The sequence below is a fragment of the Nicotiana tabacum genome, chromosome 16 (assembly GCF_000715075.1).
Source record: "Nicotiana tabacum cultivar K326 chromosome 16, ASM71507v2, whole genome shotgun sequence".
NCBI lineage: Eukaryota > Viridiplantae > Streptophyta > Magnoliopsida > Solanales > Solanaceae > Nicotiana > Nicotiana tabacum.
In genome coordinates, this window is record NC_134095.1 from 1937451 (window position 1) to 1958202 (window position 20752).

Consider the following 20752-nt stretch of genomic DNA (forward strand, 5'->3'; position numbering starts at 1 on the left):
GGTCGTTTTCGTTCCGTCAACAAAACTAGAAATTGCTTGTCCGGTGGGACGGTTAGTGATCAAACAAAAACAATTCATACGCAATGCTTTTGATTCAACATTTTAAGTTTTTCTTCTTTTGTATGTAATAACGTAAAAATGATGGAAGTACGATGCACACATATTTATTTTGCCGATGTAACAAGTGAAGAGGGAGGTGCAAAGATATACAAAAATCAAAAAGAAAAGCCAAAAATAGGACAAACCGGGAAAACAAACCTAAAATTAAATCGAGAATTGAAATGAAATTGAGAAAATCGAACTTAATTTGATCCAATTTGCAAATTCATTAAATCGGAAATTAAAATCATAAGCAACTAAGTCTTTGTCTACTTTCCAACCTGATACCTTCGAAGATGTTGTATCTCAATCAAAAGATAACTCAAAGTAATAATATTTTTGAATTATTTTTGCAGCAGGATATTGATTTTCCAATATCCTTTTAATTGTTCTAAATGAGGATCGAGAAAGAAGAGAGTAGGACAGCTTAAAAATAGAAGCGACGGTTCAATGAAAATAAAAAAGTTCGTAAAAAAGAGAGGGTTAGAGCATAAAATATAGATACAAAAGCTATCAATGGCATATTCCCGCCACTAAGAAAAAGGGTCCCATATAGCAAGTAGTGGGTCCCACCCACAAAACCAACCGCTATTCAAAAGTAGACACAACGCTTAACTGCTTCACGAAACTCCCCAGTTTCGCTTCACTTCGACTTTGACATATCCAAAAATCCAAATATGTTTCCATGTGAGTGTGTTTGAAGTAAAGTAGTTAAACACCCATTTCCACATTTTCCGATTGCTCAATGTTATTTTATTTATTTTTTTGGCAGGGTGATGAGATTTACCTCTATAAGGTTTCCATCAGTTTAGCAGACATTTATATCGTTAATTAACTTCACTTTTTAGTCCTCAGAAAATGTCAGGTACCTACTGTTGATCTATGTTGTAGGCAGTGTCGATTTTGTTCTTTTTTCAGTTTGATATTTTCATTTAACATAATATATTCACAATCTCATGTGATCAAGAGGTTAGAAGTCAATCTTAGGGAAACAGTATAGGAGATTAAATTAGTTTTTTTTTATGTCGTAAAGTATATTTCTTTATCCGGTCCTTTTTTTCTCTCTCTTTAGGATCCTGATTTCTATGTTTGTCATTCAATTGAGTTAATATAAGCTCATAACCTATCCCAAATCGGGAATGCAAAATATGATTTCGGTGGGTTGATGCCAGATTTTAGTCAAAATTATGATTTGGAGGATCCAATGGGGCCAGGCCAAGTCATAGGCTTTGATGACTCAAGGGTCATATTAGGGAAAGGAGAGTGAGGGGAAGAGGGGGCAGCCTCGGCCCGATCATCCAATTCGCTCTAACAGACAGGCATGGTTTTGCAGTTAAAGCAACTTCGTCACTTTTGTGTACCCATCGGACGGCACCCCTTTCGGGGGTTCCTTAGGGACCAATTCAGTCTACGTAGATTGACTGAATGCAGAAAACCTTCCACTGGCAAGCGATCATGTTTTTCATAGGATTTTTCGTTACTCATGTCAGCATTCTCACTTCTGATATCTCCAGGTCTTGTCACCAAAAACCTTCCCCGATTGACAGAACATTCTGCTACTGACACTTGAAAAAGTAGCTTTCAAAGTCTCGTCGCTTCGTTGAATCACTTGAGCCCTAATACATTTTCGGTGCGATGGAGCTAGACTAGTGAGCAATTACGCTTTCTTCAAAGGATGGCTGCTTCCAAGCCCAGCTCCTGGTTGTCATCACTCGATCACTTCCTTTTTCATTAAGCGATTGCTTAGGGACCTTAGCGTACGATCTGGGTTGTTTCCCTCTTGACTTTGGATCGTAGCACCCAAAAAGTTTGTCTGTACAAATAATCTAGGCCTGTATTCGGAGTTTCCCCATATATAGCCTAACCCAACTAATGTAGTATTGATTCTTAGTTGAGTGATTAACATTTGGTCTAAGATCAGGCTTTGGGCCTCCCAACTCAACTTTTGGTGTTTTAGCTTTTTGTTGTGTAAATTCGAAGAATTTAAATGTAATTATCATCTGAGTAATCTTCATTAATCAAAGCAATGCTGAAAATTTCAATGCTTTTATGCCACATGTCAGAATGGTGCTCAGTAGATGATAGCAATGTGTAATGTGTTTAATCCATTTTGAAACTGGGAATACTTGGCCAATTCTTCTTTTTAGCCCCAATCCTGTTTTTTCTTTACTTGTATCTGTCATGTTTTTGTGGCTGAAATCCTGTCTATTTTTCTGTTTCCTCTGCTATTTACCTCCTGAAAAGTATGCATCCTCAGTTTTCGCATTGTTGGTCATGAAGTTATGTTTCTCTTATATTTAATATAAGTTACTGACTGTATTATCCTTTTCAAGTGTCTGTGATTCGACCAAGAATCACTATAGATTTAGTACTTGCATGGTAACTCTAAGTATAACTTTGTAAATTTTGCACAGATATTGGTGAAGGATCTTCATTTGATGATGAAAATTATGAAGATCAATTACATTCTAAAATCTGCGAGGGAAGGAAGAATGAACTTGGGATCCTTAAGACAGAAGAGAAAAAGCTGCCCAGTGATTCTGGGAATTCCCTTGAGAAGATAATCAGGAAACAAAATGATATTGAAATTTCTTTTATCAAAGAGCAAATTTGGGGCACTGAGGAGTTGAAGTTTGTTAATGCTTTTCGACAAGTGCTGATTAAGGAGAACCTGCTTCCTGCTATGCATGATGATAATCTCAAATTATTAAGGTGCCCTTGCCAATATTTAACCACAAACATGCGGAGTGTGAAGGGGAGTCTTGGCATAGCTGGTAAAGTTGTTGTCATGTGACTAGGAGGTTACGGGTTTGAGCCGTGGAAACAGCCTCTTGCAGAAATGCAAGGTAGGACTGCATTAATAGACCCTTGTGGTCCGGCCCTTCCCCGGACCCATGCATAGCGCGAGCTTAGTGCACCGGGCTGCCCTTTAAACATGCGGAGTGTAACCTATATTATGCATGAGTTGCTAAATTTTTGGTGCTGTGATAATTGAGCTAATGCAAGAGTTAGCGGATTTTAACCTTGATGGCAAGATCATCTTATGAGTTCTTATTAGAGATCTATAATTTACATATGCTAGAAATGTAGGATGCATAAAATTGGATTTCATAACTGGGCTCAATGAAGCTTCTTCTGTGTTGGTATACACATTAGCTGTTCAATGTTCTTTTGTCAGATTTCTGAAAGCTAGAAAGTTTGACATTGAGAAGGCAAAGTGCATGTGGACAAATATGCTTCAGTGGAGGAGAGATTTTGGAACTGACACTATAATCAAGGTACAAATAGTCTGATTCTTCTTCTTCATGTTACTGTTAAAATGTCATTAACTCGCAAAATAACTTGAATATTCATGAAAAAGATATAAGAGAAGGAGACAAGTCATTTGGCTTGAGCTAACAGCTTGTTAGATGGTTACCTATTGTATTGTATCGTATTGTTATTTCAAATATTATGTTTGTTTTGATTGTTACTTAAATTTTATTGTATCGTACCGTTAAATCTGTCGTTATGTAACGACGAAAAGTGTCACTTTATGGAACGACTAATTTGGTATGGTTGCATTGTTTCATTTTTTTTCCTCTCATCTTATTATTAAATAATCTTATTTTATTTTTTACCGTACCTTTTTATATAATAATTTTACCTCGTATCTTACTTTTTCATTGTAATGTTGCAAATTTATTTTTCATATCGTTGGTGCATGACTTCATGAAACGACGACAAACTATACAATCTATCGAAACATTATATACATCAAAACGATACAGTACAATACTATATGATACATTATGAAACGATACATAACAACCATCCAAACAAGCTGTAAGTGGAGTTTTCGAAATCCATTACTATTATATAGCTCTTTCAACATTATGAAACATCCATGAAGTTGGAGTGGTTTGAACTTGCTGTCTGCACTTGTTATTGCTAAAATGTCGATGCTAGTCACTTTACCTATAGTTTCTTGATCGTATACAATATTTTCCTCAGGATTTTGACTTCCATGAAAGGGATAAAGTTCTGCAAAACTACCCTCAGGGTTATCATGGCACAGATAAGGAAGGAAGACCAGTTTATATCGAAAGATTGGGGCTAATAAATGTGGAAAAACTTTTGGAAGTGACTACTTTGGATCGATATGTTAAATATCATGTTCAAGAGTTTGAGAAGTCTACTGCCTTCAGGTTTCCTGCCTGCTCTGTAGCTGCAAAAAGACACATAGATAGAAGTGTTACCATTTTGGATGTCGAAGGAGTGGTATATACCTATTCACTAAATTATTAGTCTTTTCTGGTGGATTTTCAACAATGTGCTTCTTATAGTTCAGTTTCATAATTTGTTTTCTATGTTATAGAGTTTAAGGAATTTCTCAAAACCTGTACGAGAAGTCATTTTGCGGCTGCAGAAGATTGATAATGACTTTTACCCTGAAGTAATTCGCTATACCCCTTATTAGCTAGCAGTAATACATGTCTGTTTCTGATTTCCTTTTTCTCGTATGGGTACTGTCATGTAAAACTGCCAGCTAGTATCTAACCTTGACAAAATAATTTTGCAGACACTTGGAGAAATGTTTGTCATAAACGCCGGACCTGGATTTAGGCTCATTTGGAATATACTCAAGCCTTTTCTTGACCCTGAAACGACGTCCAAGATTCATGTATGGCATGCTTTCTTCCCTTTGACCAAGATTCTTGTATCTGTTGCTAATCATTATTTTTAGCAGCTTCTGAATATTTAAGTCTTATTATAAAGAAAGAGATTTATCGATGCCTGTAATCAACTTGAGAATTGGTCTTAGATTGAGATGGCGGGTATGAGTCAATCGGACATATTATATGTTGCTCATCAAGAATTATAACTTTTCAAATTTCTAGGTTCTTGGCAACAATTATAAAGGCAAACTGCTCGAAATCATCGATCAACGGTAATTATCTCTAATTCTTTTTTTCTCTAACCTAGCTGTTATAGTGTTCCTTAGATGATTAACAAACATCAAAAGCTATGTGATTCCCAGTGAGTTGCCAGATTTTCTAGGTGGCAGTTGCACGTGTGGGAATGATGGTGGTTGTTTAAGGTCAGATAAAGGGCCATGGAGAAAACTCAAGATATCACTGGTGAATGTGGATTATTAGTAGCTTTTCTTCGCGTAAATTACCATCTTAGTGTATTTTAATTGATTCTGATCTACATGAAGATGAACTGTGGAGAGGAATCAGAATGTTTAGAGAAGACAATAGCAACACCGGATGCTACAAGGCAACTAGTAGGAGAGAACCAGCCAGAGATGGTATATATGTTCCATTTGATTAAAAATTGTTTCTTTCTTTTACTATGAGGTTTTCTTTGTCTAGATTGGTCAAATTCTGAAGTGCTTGTTCCTAGGACAGGTAAGGTGTTGTGACATATGCTACTGAGCCAGGATTTGAATGTGAAGGAGGTGCGTCTAGCAACCTGTCATCTCCCACCAGCAACAGGTACCAGATAACTCTATCCACCGAGGCTTGGATAGATGAGAAGAAATCACCTAGTGTTTTTGCCTCCGCTCAGATTTGAACTTGAAACCTCATGGTTCTCAGCCACTTCATTGACCACTAGGCCACACCCTTGGGTGCATTATCCTACAACTCTTTGTAAATTTTGATATATGTTTTATAACACATCTATATATTATTGTTGTTTGTTCAATATTTTCAGCATGTTGTTTTCTCCCTCTTTCAAGCTTCAAATCGTTTCTAGGTTGGAGAACCTGTATCAGAACCTGGTAGGGGTTGTTTGGTAGGGCGTATAAGAATAATGCTAAATAAGGTGCATTAGTAATGCAAGCATTAGTTATACATAGATTATTTCTTATGCATTGTTTGGTGTGGTGTATTAAAAATTAAAATGCATTGCATAATTTTTAAGAAATTTAATTGTTTACAAAAATGCCCTCCATATTCTTTAACTTAAGGGACTTCAAGGATAATTTTATCTTTAACCATGCTAATGCATGCATTAATAGCCTTTGTATAGCTAATGTCATGATTTTATCTGCATTAGCTATACATAGGATAATACAAAATAGAGTGTATAACTAATGCTTGTATTAGTTATACATAGGTTGAAAAAGTGTACCAAACAAAGCACTACTAATACACAAAGTTAATGCATGCATTATTTTCTCTAACACACTCTACCAAACGACCTCTTAGTATGTTGTGTTAAGTAATTTGATGGACTTCAGTTCTGCATCTGCAAACTATTCTAGCCAGGCAGAATGGAAATATTTCTAACCATGTAATGACACAACTAACCAATGATACATAGAATCAAAGAATCAGCATGATTATATTACCAAGTTTAACAAAAGCTAATGAACTATAAAATCTTGCTCTTTAACAGATGAAAGAATCTCTCTAACTATACCGCATTTACTTGTCCTCCGCCGTTGTCCCTAATGTCCATCTGTTTCAGTCAGCAATTCATTTTTGTTATGAAGGTACTTGATGAGGTTTTCTAGTGCAATTTCAGCTTTGTTGCTCTTCATCAGCTCTCCTGCAACTTCAGCTGGAGTTGCTTTAACTTTCAGGAGCAGATCCTCAATTACCCTAAACTTGCTGTGCTCCTCAATCTTTAGGTAATTAGATGCTAGTATCCTGAAACCACCGAAAGTGCAATACGACATCTCAATGTGCACATCCATACGGCCAGGTCTCAACAATGCTGGATCAAGTCGGTCCTTGTGATTTGTCGTGAACACTATGATTCGCTCATCCCCACAACTCGACCACAACCCATCAATAAAGTTCAACAGCCCAGACAATGTAATCTGCATTTGTAGAAATTTTAGCAAAATACAGGTTAAAGTATAACACTATAACAATATCTAGTGATACCAAATGATATTTGTTAAGGAAAAGGTTCAAGCTTACTCCTTTACTATATGCAATATCTTAATTTTATCCTATATTATACTTTGGGGGTCATTCATAACCTTATGGTTAGCAAATTGTTTCGTATCTGTCCTTGACTTTAACGAAGTTGTAGCATGAAATGACTGGATTTATTGTGTCAAAATACATCATAAAAAGGGTGTAGATATACCCCTCTACTTCTAATTACGGTTTAGAATTATCCTCCGTCATACTTCAATTAGGGTCCACAATCGAACTTTATCAGGGTCAAGTGAAAATACTAGACGATTTGCTAACAGCAAGGTATGAATGACCCCATAGTATAACATATGGAAGACTTAAGATACCTCGTACCGTGGAGCTATGTTGCAGGGACCCTCTAAAATTGCAGCCGCACCCGTGTCGGATCCTCCAAAAATGCACTATTTTGGAGGATCCGATACGCACCTGGAGACATTTTTGAAGAGTACGAGCAACATAGCAGTGCAGGAGTGCTCTGACCATTTTCCTTATTCTTATATGCAGTGTGGTTAAGAGGAATTGAATAGTTCACTGTAAACTGAAACTGTGTCAATGAAGTGCATTACAATACCTTGTCATCTTCACTTGTGTCATTCTCATTTTCCCTATTCTGCAACCCCACATTGCAATCAATGTCTTCTATCACAAGTATGGATCGATTTGCAGAACCAATCAACAACCTTCTCAAATCCGAATTACATTGCACCTCTCTCAAATCCAAGTCATAAACATCAAACTTAAGGTAATTAGCCATCGCTGCAACTAAGCTCGACTTCCCTGTACCAGGTGGTCCATATAACAAGTACCCGCGTTTCCAAGCTTTGCCAACTCTCCTATAGTAATCTTTCCTATTCACAAACATGTCAAGATCCTCAATCAGCTCCTTCTTAATTTCTGGCTCCATTGCCATTGTATCAAAAGTCGCAGGATGGTTTAACACTACGGAACTCCAATAATCAGTCCCATTATAATCCACTGTATGTAACCTCACTGCCTTTTTCTCTTCCTTAATCTCTTTGGCCCTGCCCAATATATATGGTAAATAAGATTTTAAAACCATCTCTTTTTTCTTCTTGTGAAAACTTAGCTCAAAATATCGAAGCTCGGTCTTGGGGTTGGTGCTCTTGTCACTCTGTTTGATTCCCATGGACTTCAAAATCCAGGTGAAATTGACATTTTCATAACAATCCGTTACTTCTTGGTACCTGTAGATCTAAGATTTTAAATCAGTACGTTTAAAATTTGAGTTACCTCAATCAATAACCTACAACAAAGTGTAATTATTTGTAACAGTAGCGGAGTCAGGAATTTATACAAGGGGATTAAAAAAAATTATAGAATGTCACAGCTGAGATTTAAACCAGTGAGCAAAAGCAAATTTTGTACCCCTTTTGCCACTTCACAAGACTTTTCCCTTATATAAGGGATTCAGCTGTTTATACATAATCAAAAAAAAATATTGTAACTTGCATATTTTCACTGTATAATTTTTCAATGATTTCCTCCGCTCAGCTCCTCCACCGATTCTTAGCAAATTTAACATGATAACATGAAATAATCTATTGTAAGAGATTAAAAGATACAGATAACTGTGCTAGTATTTCATCAATTGCTCATCAATCAAAAAAGAGTGTAATTAAGCTAATCCTCTTATCCCACCAACTAAGAGTCGTACAAAAAGCGTACTCTATTCGTTTCAATTTAGATGACACACTTCTTTATTAGTCCGCTCTACAAAGAATGACATATTTTTATATTTAGAAAACAATTTAACGTTAAGCTTTTCATTTTACCCACCTTACCCTTAATGAGAAGCTTATAGTCACACAAATATTATGCCCCACAAATTTTTAGCCCCTTAAACTTTTAGGACCACATGTTTTAAAAGTCTTTTTTTTTTCTTAAACTTTGTGTCAAGTCAAACTACATCGTCTAAATTGAAACAGGTAAGTAGTATATAATAAGCACAATTACACCATTGGTGTAAACTATATTCGCACCGTATATATAAATCAAATCCTTAAAATTGGCTGCACTCACTACCATTTTGTTACAATTGTAGGAACTTAGTACAGAACTATGAATTATATGTTTTAAAAATTGTTAAACTGTATGTAGTTCAAGTCGAGGTTTATACCTATCAACAGTGACGGCGAGCTCTTCATCTTTGTCGGGCTTATTGACTTTGATCCTCTGTGTCCAAGGAGAAACCTTTGTACCCAAATAAACGTTAGCAGCGTCGAACAACTGGTTCGAAGTGAGACCTTCAGATTCTTCTATGACAACTATCAATTGTGAGGAAAGTCGGTTCGATAATTTCTGAAAGCGTGAAGAAAAGAAGTGCTGAAGTGTTTCAGGTACAAGATCGCTAGCTATTGATCTGAAGAGAATTACAGAAGCGGTAAGAGAAGTAGCCGCCGTCAAAATTGCTTTAGAAGATGGCATGGATTCGAACAACTCCATTTTCTTCTTACCTTTGTTTTCTGCTAAGGTTTTCTGATGATGTTGAAAAATTGCGGGACTTTGGGGGAGGGGGTGGGGTTAAAGTGTTTACGTAGGGTCATGTCTTGGCGAGCAAGAAAATTGTAGGACGTTCGTGGAAGAAATTCGAAGATGTCTAGAAAACTCTTGGGCCGTTTGCGGTAAAATTTGAAGCCCAAGAACGAAAGGTGCTCACGTAAAAATAGCACGGGCTAGCCAGTTTTCGGACTAGTCATTCATAAATAGCCAACATTTGCAAAATCATTGAAAAATAATCATTATTTTGCTGCAACACGAAAAGTTCCAGCATAATATACTGGAGATCGGTGCACCTGTGTATGAACTTTCAACACATTATGTTGGACCGGTATATTATACTGGAACTCCAGTATATTATGCTGGAGTATTCTCCGGATTTTAAACAGTGTTTTCATTCAGATTTACCTTTACATGAAAAGTGACTAAATTTCGATTACTTTTGAAACTTTAGCTATTTTTGAATGATCACTTGTAAATCTGGCTATTTTTGAATTTCTCCCTAGATGGATTGATTTTGGGGCCCATTACAGCGGCCCATATAAGAAATTCAATCTGAGGCCCATTGGCCCATATGAATAATTTTTAGTTCCTTTACTTTGGTGGTGCAAATTACATTGGATGGACCATTTTAAAATCACTATTTATTTTTTGACCATGTTTAAAGAAGTTAAGGGAATATAGCCTCGTGCCAGAATTTAAAGCATGTTCATCGAAATTTTAGAACCCCAGGAATCCTGACGATTACCAGAATTTTCAGCCACAATGCCAAAATTTTTGGTTATTGGTCAGAATTTGTGGCAAATCTTAATGATTACTAGAATTTTGGTCAGAAATCTTTGTGATCATCATAAGCATATTTATGGTGATCGCCAGGATTTTGATCACCTTAAGAACGTGGCGATTGCTAGGAGCATATTTTCAAAATCTGACGAGAGATCTTTCTCTAAGACTTTTCTTAACGGGGTCAAACTTTAAATAGCGGCACCGAAATATCCTATTTGTGTAAATCACCTTTCATTATCTCTTTGTTCAGAAATAAGAGTATATAATCTACTCCTCTTATTTGGCACTACACCATTGACTTCTTTAAGTCCGAGCATGGCAAAATTTGCATTTCCATCTCTTATTTATCTACTACTACTATCTTTAAATTTTTACTTTTCAAAAAGAAAAAACAGTAGATTATCTCTTTCTCTGGTCGCCCAAGGAGATAGCTAAGTTCAAATCCAAGCTAGAACAATACTCAGGTACCTTCGAAAAGAAAAAGGTGAAATTCCATATTCTTACATATATTAGAATCTTTTCTTTTCAGCTACAGTAAAAAAGAACAATTTTTCATTCATTTAACCGTTTACTACAACAAAATCACAGTTGTTCGCGGAAGAATCAAAGAGAAGAATAAAATGAATATTAGGCCGAATAGAAAAGCATACAAATTTGGGGCGTTCTCCACTACAAGGAAGAACTAGATTCACAGCGCGAGACGTAGCTAGAGCTTCGAACACGGATTCGGCCGAACCCAACCCAATAGCTTTGATCCAAACTTTGTATATCCAAAAACTTAGAAGAAATAGAATCCCGAATGCATTAGCTAACCTTGTTTCCCTTCTATTAATGGGATAAAATTTACCTTTTGACACATTGTAGTGTAGAAGACTTATAATGTGTAAAGTAAGGCAAATTATTTGATAAAATTGAATAAAATATATTATACATAATTTTTTAGATCGTCAGTGTATATAAGTTCATCTTCGTAACATGATCTTTGAAAGATTCTTCGTTTACAAAAGCTTAAATCTTGCATCACTAGTGAATGGACTAGAAATTTCAACCATCTCATTATACATGAGAGCGATCGTCACGCTTATTTTATGACTCAAGAAAAATATCAAGTAGAATGTAATTTTTCACAAATTTAGTTCAAAAATCATTATGAACAAATGAGTTTATTTATTCTTTAAGTGAAAATAGAAAGTGGAGTAAAATATTGACGTTAAATTAGATGTTATTAAGTGAGGTTGAATTTTGTAGACGATACAACACTCTGTTTCAACAACTGAATTGCAAATCTTCATGAAAATGGTATACGTCTTCATCATTGAATGTGACAAGATGTTATATAATTTGAAAGAATTTCATGTCTATACAACGGATTCAATTCAACAATTAATTTTCTTTTCTACTTCCAAAAATTTGATGAACTCATGGAAGATATCAAATATACTCCTTAAAATCATGATATTTTATAACAACTGTATAATAATTAAAATATGTTCTTCCGTAAAATCAACTTAAAATACTGCACCAACAAGGGTTGTGATAGATTGATAGGTATTCCTTCATCCTTAATCAGAGTTCTTGAGTTCGAGTCATAGGTATGGAGTCACCTTTGTGAGGGAGCGCTTTACCCCCCAATGTAGGACTTTTCGGTGCGAATCCGGATTAGTCGGGCCCCAATATGAGTAACGGATACCGGGTGAGAAATAAATAAAAAAACTTAAAATGTTGCCTGTGTTATAAATATATTATATTATGGATGTTCATTTAGTACTCCGTTGTAAATAAGCTTCCTGAATAAGCTTATCCATATGGGACTCCACCGTAAATATGTTTATCTATTTAGTACTATATTGGAAATAAGCTTCCTGAAGAAGCTTATCACTTCGGTACCCGGTTATGGATAAACATTACCCCCAGTATAAGTTTATCCATACCGGGTATAATAGGCTTATCTTTTCAGTACCCAGTTATGGATAAACATTACCCCCGGTAAAAGATTATCCATACCGGGTATAATAAGCTTATCCATTCAGTACTCCGTTATGGATAAATATTGCTCTCAGTAGAAGATTATCCATATCTGGTATAGCAGCAGCTTACACAGCAGCTTGTAGCAGCTTACACAGCAGCTTGTAGTAGCAGCTTACACAGCAGCTTATAGTAGCTTACACTGCAGCTTGTAGTAGCAGCTTACACAGCAGCTTGTAGTAGCAGCTTACGGAGCAGCTTCCTTTCTTCTATAAATAGAAGAGATTTCAGTTCATTATGTACATCAGTTTGAATTCGAATAATATATCAGTTTCTCTATATACTTGTCTTTACTTTATAGTCTTTATTTTATAACACGTTATCAGCACGAAGCTCTACCATCTCGAGCAAATATTTTGAAAGTATCTGAGGTAAGAACTTTCTTTTCCTAAATAATGTCAAATCTTTCTAAACTTGAATTTGTAGCCCTTGATATATCGGGTAAAAGCTACATGTATTGGGTACTTGATGCTGAAATTCATCTTGATGCGATGGGTCTGGCAGACACCATCAAGGATAAAAACCAGGCATCAAACCAAGACCGTGCCAAAGCAATGATATTCCTACGCCATCACCTTGATGAGGGCCTGAAAATGGAATATCTCACTATTAAAGATCCAGTCATACTGTGGAATAATTTGAAAGATAGATATGACCACCTGAAGATGGTCGTTCTTCCACAGGCACGTTATGATTGGACTCATCTAAGGCTACAAGATTTTAAATCTATCAGTGAGTATAATTCTGCTATGTTCAGAATTATTTCCCAATTAAAATTATGTGGTGATAATATTACTGATCATGATATGTTGGAGAAAACTTTCACCACTTTTCATGCCTCGAATATGCTCCTGCAGCAGCAATATCGAGAGATGGGATTTAAAAAGTATTCTGAACTTATCTCACATCTTCTTATAGCAGAGCAACATAATGGGCTATTAATGAAAAACCATGAAAGCCGACCTATTGGTTCTTGTCCATTCCCTGAAGTGAATGAGACGAACTTCCACCAAGCTAAACGTGGAAGAGGTCATGGCCCCAGTCGTGGTCATGGCCGTGGTCGGGGAAGAAATCCCAACCATGGTAATAATAATGCACCAAAGAAGTTTCCTCACCACCAGCAGTGGAAAAGGAAGGAACAAAAGCATGAAGCGGTGCAAGCGCCAAATGCAGAAAATGCATGCTATAGATGTGGAGGAAAAGGGCACTGGTCACGTACTTGTCGTACGCCAAAGCATCTGGTTGAGCTTTATCAAGCCTCCCTGAAGAAGACAGAGAAAAATGCTGAAGCAAATTTTATTTCTGAAGATAATTTAGACTTCATGCATTTGGATGTAGCTGATTACTTTGCACTCCCAGAAGGAGAAATAAGTCATGTAATCGGTAGTGAATCTGTAGAAATGTAAATATTTTAATTTGTGTTGTTTGTAATAAATAGTATGGTTATGTAATTATTGTACATAAATAAAAGTTATGTTTTGATAATGATATTTACTATAATATATTTTATTTATGTTATTTTGAAGAATATGGATAACCCTCAAATTATGTTTGGATCAAAGACAAATCATGAAGATATGTGTGTTATTGATAGTGGAACAACACATGCCATATTCAACGATCAGAAATACTTTTCTTATTTGCATAAGGAAAAAGCAAATGTTTCAACAATTTCTGGTAATATAAGTTTGATTGAAGGCTCCGGAAGAGCCATAATATTTCTGTCTAAGGGAACAAAACTTATTATAGACAATGCATTGTTCTCCTCCAAGTCCCGAAGAAACTTGTTGAGTTTTATAGATATCCGCCGAAATGGGTATCATGTAGAGACAATAGATGAAATGAACAGGGAATATCTTTGTATTACAAAGAATATTTCTGGCCAGAAATGCATTGTAGAAAAGTTACTAACTTTATCTTCTGGCTTATACTATTCAAAAATTAGTACAATTGAAGCACACTCTATCGTAAACCAGAAGTTTACGGATTCAAATACTTTTGTGCTTTGGCATGGCCGTTTGGGCCATCCTGGATCAATAATGATGAGACGAATTACTGAAAATTCGAGTGGGCATCCATTAAAGAACCTGAAGATTCTTACAAATGACGAATTTTCTTGTGATGCTTGTTATCAAGGAAAAATGATCACTAGACCATCACCAATGAAGGTTGATATTGAATCCCCTGCCTTTTTAGAGCGTATACATGGGGATATATGTGGACCTATTCACCCACCAAGTGGGTTGTTTAGATATTTTATGGTCCTAATAGATACATCTTCAAGATGGTCTCATGTGTGTCTACTATCATCTCGCAACCTGGCGTTTGCAAAGCTATTAGCCCAAATAATTCGATTAAGGGCACAATTCCCAGATTATCCTATAAAGGCTATTCGCCTTGATAATACTGGAGAATTCTCATCTCAAGCTTTTGATGATTATTGTTTATCCGTTGGGATAAAAGTTGAACATACTGTAGCTTATGTTCATACTCAAAATGGCCTTGCAGAGTCATTTATTAAACGCTTGCAATTGATAGCAAGACCACTACTTATGAAAACAAAATTGCACACTACTGTTTGGGGCCATGCTATCTTGCATGCAGCATCACTTATCCGTCTTAGACCGACACATTATAATAAATATTCTCCGTCACAATTAGTTTTTGGTTATGAACCAAATATTGCCCATCTACGAATTTTCGGATGTGCTGTATATGTGCCAGTAGCACCACCACAACGTAGTAAGATTGGACCACAGAGAAGGATAGGAATATATGTTGGGTTTGAATCACCCTCTATTATTCGCTATCTTGAACCATTGACAAGAGATTTATTTACTGCTCGATTTGCAGATTGTCGGTTTGATGAAACAAATTTCCCACAATTAGGGGAGAGAAAAAGGAAATCAAAAGAGAAATTGTGTGGAAAGTTTCATCATTATCTCACTTTGATCCCCGTACCCCTATATGTAATCAGGAGGTCCAGAAGATCATCCATTTACAGAATATAGCAAATCAAATGCCAGACGCATTTACTGATTTGAAAAGGATAACTAAGTCACATATCCCAGCAGAGAATGTGCCTATCCGAATTGATGTCCCAATGGGACCATCTACTAGCATGAGAGCTAGTGAACCTAAAGCACGCCTGAAGCGTGGTAGGCCTTTGGGTTCTAAGGATCGAAATCCTCGAAAAATAAAATCGACAAATGATCAAAACGATACTATGAAGGGATCCCCTGAAGAGACCCAAAATCTGATTAGTTCTGAGATTCCTGAAGAAATCAATGAACCTGAAGCTCATGTGAGTGAGGAACTTTTAATAAGTTCGAACGGTGATGGGATTAATTTAAATCGATTTGAAATAGTGGTGGATAATATTTTTGCATATAATGTTGCACTTAATATTATGCAAGATAGTGATGATCTTGAACCTCGATCTGTCGAAGAATGTCGACAAAGATTTGATTGGCCAAAATGGCAAGAAGCAATTCAATCGGAATTGAAGTCACTTGCTAAAAGAGAGGTCTTTGGACCAGTAGTCCAAACACCTGCTGGTATAAAATCAGTTGGTCATAAATGGGTTTTTGTGCGAAAAAGGAATGATAAAAATGAAGTTGAAAGATACAAAGCTCGCCTTGTTGCACAAGGATTCTCACAACGACCTGGAGTCGATTTCGATGAAACATATTCACCTGTTATGGATGCCATAACATTTCGATATCTCATCAGTTTAGCACTACATGAAAAGCTTGAAATACATCTAATGGATAATGAAATTTATATGAAAATTCCTGAAGGATTTAAAATGCCTGAAGCAAAATCTCAGGAAATGTATTCAATCAGATTACAAAGATCTTTGTACGGTTTAAAGCAATCTGGGCGCATGTGGTATAATCGCCTTAGTGAATATTTGCTGAAAGAAGGTTACATAAATGATGTTATTTGTCCATGTATTTTTATAAAGAAAATGGCATCAGAATTTGTTATACTTGCTGTTTATGTTGATGACATAAATCTTGTTGGAACTCCAGAAGAGCTCCAAAAGGCAATTGAATATCTTAAGAAAGAATTTGAGATGAAAGATCTTGGAAAGACAAAACTTTGTTTTGGTCTGCAAATTGAACATTTAGCAGACGGGATCTTTATCCATCAATCTGCCTATACAGAAAGGGTCTTAAAACGCTTTTACATGGACAAAGCGCATCCATTGATTACACCAATGGTTGTTCGATCACTTGAAGTGAATAAGGATTTGTTCCGACCTCCAGAAGAGGACGAGGAACTCCTTGGTCCCGAAGTACCCTATCTCAGTGCAATTGGTGCACTAATGTATCTTGCTAATGCTACAAGGCCTGACATAGCATTCTCTGTTAATTTACTATCAAGATATAGTTCTTCTCCTACACGGAGACATTGGAACGGGATTAAGCATATATTGTGATATTTAAAGGGAACTCTTGATATGGGTTTGTTTTATGCTAACAAAGATAGTGCAGACCTTGTTGGTTATGCAGATGCAGGTTATTTATCTGATCCTCATAAAGCTCGATCTCAAACCGGCTACGTATTTACATATGGAGGTACTATCATATCATGGCGCTCCACAAAGCAATCTATTGTTGCTACTTCTTCAAATCACGCTGAGATAATAGCTATTCATGAAGCAAATAGGGAATGCGTATGGTTAAGATCAATAATTCATTTTATTCGAGAAAAATGTGGTTTGGAATGTGAGAAAAGACCCACAATTTTATACGAAGACAATGCTGCATGCATAGCCCAATTGAAGGGAGGATTTATAAAAGGAGATAGAACGAAGCACATTTCACCAAAATTATTCTACACACACGATCTTCAGAAAAATGGTGACATTGATGTGCAACAAATCCGTTCAAGTGATAATCCAGCAGATTTATTCACTAAATCTTTGCCAACTTCAACTTTTGAGAAGATGGTATACAAGATTGGAATGCGGAGACTCAAATATTTGAAACAAGGTTTTCATCAGGGGGAGTAAAATACGCGATGCACTCTTTTTCCCTTACTAAGGTTTTTTCCCATGGGGTTTTCCTTATAAGGTTTTTAATGAGGCACCTAACAATGCATATTACTAAATATGTGTACTCTTTTTCCTTCACTAGAATTTTTTTTCCCACGTGGTTTTTCCTAGTGAGGTTTTAATGAGACACATGATTTTTTAATGAACATCCAAGGGGGAGTGTTATAAATATATTATATTATGGATGTTCATTTAGTACTCCTGTAAATAAGCTTCCTGAAGAAGCTTATCCATATGGGACTCCACCGTAAATATGTTTATCTATTTAGTACTATATTGGAAATAAGCTTCCTGAAGAAGCTTATCACTTCGGTACCCGGTTATGGATAAACATTACCCCCAGTATAAGTTTATCCATACCGGGTATAATAGGCTTATCTTTTCAGTACCCAGTTATGGATAAACATTACCCCCGGTAAAAGATTATCCATACCGGGTATAATAAGCTTATCCATTCAGTACTCCGTTATGGATAAATATTGCTCTCAGTAGAAGATTATCCATATCTGGTATAGCAGCAACTTACACAACAGCTTGTAGCAGCTTACACAGCAGCTTGTAGTAGCAGCTTACACAGCAGCTTGTAGTAGCAGCTTACACAGCAGCTTCTAGTAGCTTACACTGCAGCTTGTAGTAGCAGCTTACACAGCAGCTTGTAGTAGCAGCTTACGGAGCAGCTTCCTTTTTTCAGTCCATTATGTACATCAGTTTGAATTCGAATAATATATCAGTTTCTCTATATACTTGTCTTTACTTTATAGTCTTTGTTTTATAAAAGCCTGACGCTTTTTGACAATCAAAATAGAATCACATGCTAAAAGATGTTTTCTTTTTCTTTTTCTTTTCGACTTCCGTTGTGGACCGGTGGATTGTTCCGATTTGGACCTTCCAATTTGCGCAGTCTTCAACTGTTTTATGAGAAAAAACATTACGCATCCTATAATTTAACGTGCCAAAATTGCTAGTACCAAATAAGTATTAAGACTATTAGCTAAAGTCACTTCAACTTGTAGTGAGCAGGTTTGACCGACCAATGCAATTTTTATCAACTTTTTGGGTCGCACCAGATGCGTTTTATAATGAGGATAAAAGGCATCGATTCTTTAATTAGGATCCAAAAATGTTAAGTACCTTTTTTATTCGAAATTTGAAATCAAAATGTTTTTTTCTTCACCATGTATCGGCTAAAGAGATAATCCATTAAGGGCTAAAGCTGGATTTATAGACAAATGATAAAATAAATGTAAAATATAAGCTTCTGGCAAGTGCACAAAAAGATCACTAAAAATAAGGGTGATATTTAAAATTTGAAATCTGATGCAAATGAATTATTTTTGTCTTCAAAATCTAGAAGACGGAAAAGTAGTAGATCAATTTATGATTCCGTTCTATATTGTATCTATGACTCTCTCTTTGGATACTATTCTTTTAGATACGTTTTGACTTTTGATGGTATGACGAAGCTAAAAGAAATTGTGGTTAATTGAATTGAAAATTGGCAAAATACAAAATGGCCGGTCGACAGAAACTAATTGTATTCGTTAGCCTAAAAAGTATATATATACAAAAAAAATTATACATTTTATCGGCTTTATTTTTGGAAGCGGCTAAGAAAATATATTTCTCTGGAAAATTTTGTACTTCCTTATTAAAATACTCTTTATATATACAACAACAACAACCTTCCCTCCAAGAAGTTCCCACCTTGCTCTTGAGGAAATTCGAACTCACAACCTCTTGGTTGAAAGTAGAGGTTGCTTACCATCAGAGCAACCCCATATATATATATATATATATATATATATATATATAATGTTACATATTATATTGATTGATTTAAATTCGAATTTTCAGAAACCACTATATTTTAGTAATTATTAGTTTGATATAGCTACTATTTACTAAATTACTTCCTATAGCTATATTTTAATTTGTTATAGAGTGTATTCGATGTATTTAAGCTAATGTATTCATGAATACAAAGGAAAAATCGGCGGAAAAAGGGAAATTACAGCTAACGTATAGACTTTATTCATATGTATTCGCGAGCTGTATTCGTGAATAAAGTAACGAAATTTGCGGGGAAAAAAGGTCTTTAGCTACTTAAAAACGGTAAGTGAATCATTTAACGCGACTCCTAATATAACTCAACAAACTCAATTATAACACACAAAATTTGTATTTCCAGTTATAGAAAAGATTCTCAACCGAAAAACACCCCAAAAATAGAGCAATCTTCAGAGATTCAATCAATCCTTTCTTTGTTTAGTGTTATCTTTACAAATAAATTTATATATTGAAATTATATAATTACATTGAATACAGTTAAATACATAAAAATATATTGAATACATGAAGTATAGCAGGTCATCTATAGTGCAAAAACATATGAATACATACTGCAGATACATATGAATACATATATACATATGAATACATAAATTATATTAATTAAAAAATATATACATCTGAATGCATAAATTATATTAATTAAAAAATATATAAATACATTCTACAATACATTGAATACATATTGTTGTTGGACAAAACAGTGAAACAAAGTGAAGCTTTCAAATTATATAATTACATTGAATACAGTGAATATATCAAAAAAGTAGAAAAAACTAAAAACAGTTAATACAATGAAATACATAAAATTCAGCGAGATATATTGAAATACAATGAAAAAAAAGATAACAGCCTCTTCAAGTTCCTCAGCCCCAAAATCCGACCAGAAACGATATTTTTATTTGAAGATCTTAACCACCCAAAGACATGTTATTTCATATCAGAGCGATTACAGAAACTAGTCTAAAAGAATCTCCATAGGCGGCATATAGATTTAGGCGTAATACATACGGAGACACTTAAAGTTGGCACGATCTTTCATTTAGACACCTGAACTTAAGAGAGTTCCTATTGAGCACATACGTTACATGAACTTTGTTCCAATTAAACACTTCTTGCTGAGTTGGCACATAAAGTGAGTTTCACCCAATATGGGCGCGTGAAAAGCCCAAAAACAGATTATTTTTTTTGTTTTTTTATTTCCTTCTTCTTCTTTATATTCACCACCATTTCCACCATTGCCTCCTCCACTTTCCGTCATCTTCTCCGACTCATTTTCCTCTTCTTCTTTCGAATCCCATACCAGATTCAAATTCAGCCTAAAACGAAAAGGTGAGTATTTGTGATTGGAAAAAAACAAAAAGGATAAAGTGAAGAAGAAGAAGCTTAACCCAGCTGCCAGAACTGAAATGAAGAAGAAGCAGAGAACTGAGACTAAAATGAAGAAGAAAAAGAAGAAGCAAAATGAATGGAAATAGCTTGAACTTTTCCAGTG

General features: G+C 35.5%; 2 protein-coding genes across 2 annotated transcripts; one reads left to right on the forward strand and one right to left on the reverse strand.

Annotated features, from left to right (window-relative positions):
• The first annotated feature begins 685 nt into the window (after nt 1–685).
• Nucleotides 686–5815, forward strand: LOC107790731 (phosphatidylinositol/phosphatidylcholine transfer protein SFH3). The gene is made up of 11 exons (XM_016612688.2): nt 686–786; nt 872–964; nt 2514–2811; nt 3278–3377; nt 4093–4359; nt 4457–4534; nt 4661–4762; nt 4980–5029; nt 5120–5219; nt 5300–5392; nt 5493–5815. The coding sequence occupies exons 2-11, from the start codon at nt 958–960 to the stop codon at nt 5517–5519; spliced, it is 1122 nt and encodes a 373-aa protein (XP_016468174.1). The 5' UTR covers nt 686–786; nt 872–957; the 3' UTR covers nt 5520–5815.
• Nucleotides 5816–6368: 553 nt separating this feature from the next.
• LOC107790730 (AAA-ATPase At3g50940) lies at nt 6369–9570 on the reverse strand. The gene is made up of 3 exons (XM_016612685.2): nt 9157–9570; nt 7591–8224; nt 6369–6913 (listed from the first exon to the last, which is right to left on the reverse strand). Exons 1-3 carry the CDS (start codon nt 9480–9482, stop codon nt 6539–6541), a joined length of 1335 nt encoding a protein of 444 aa, XP_016468171.1. The 5' UTR covers nt 9483–9570; the 3' UTR covers nt 6369–6538.
• Nucleotides 9571–20752: the final 11182 nt, after the last annotated feature.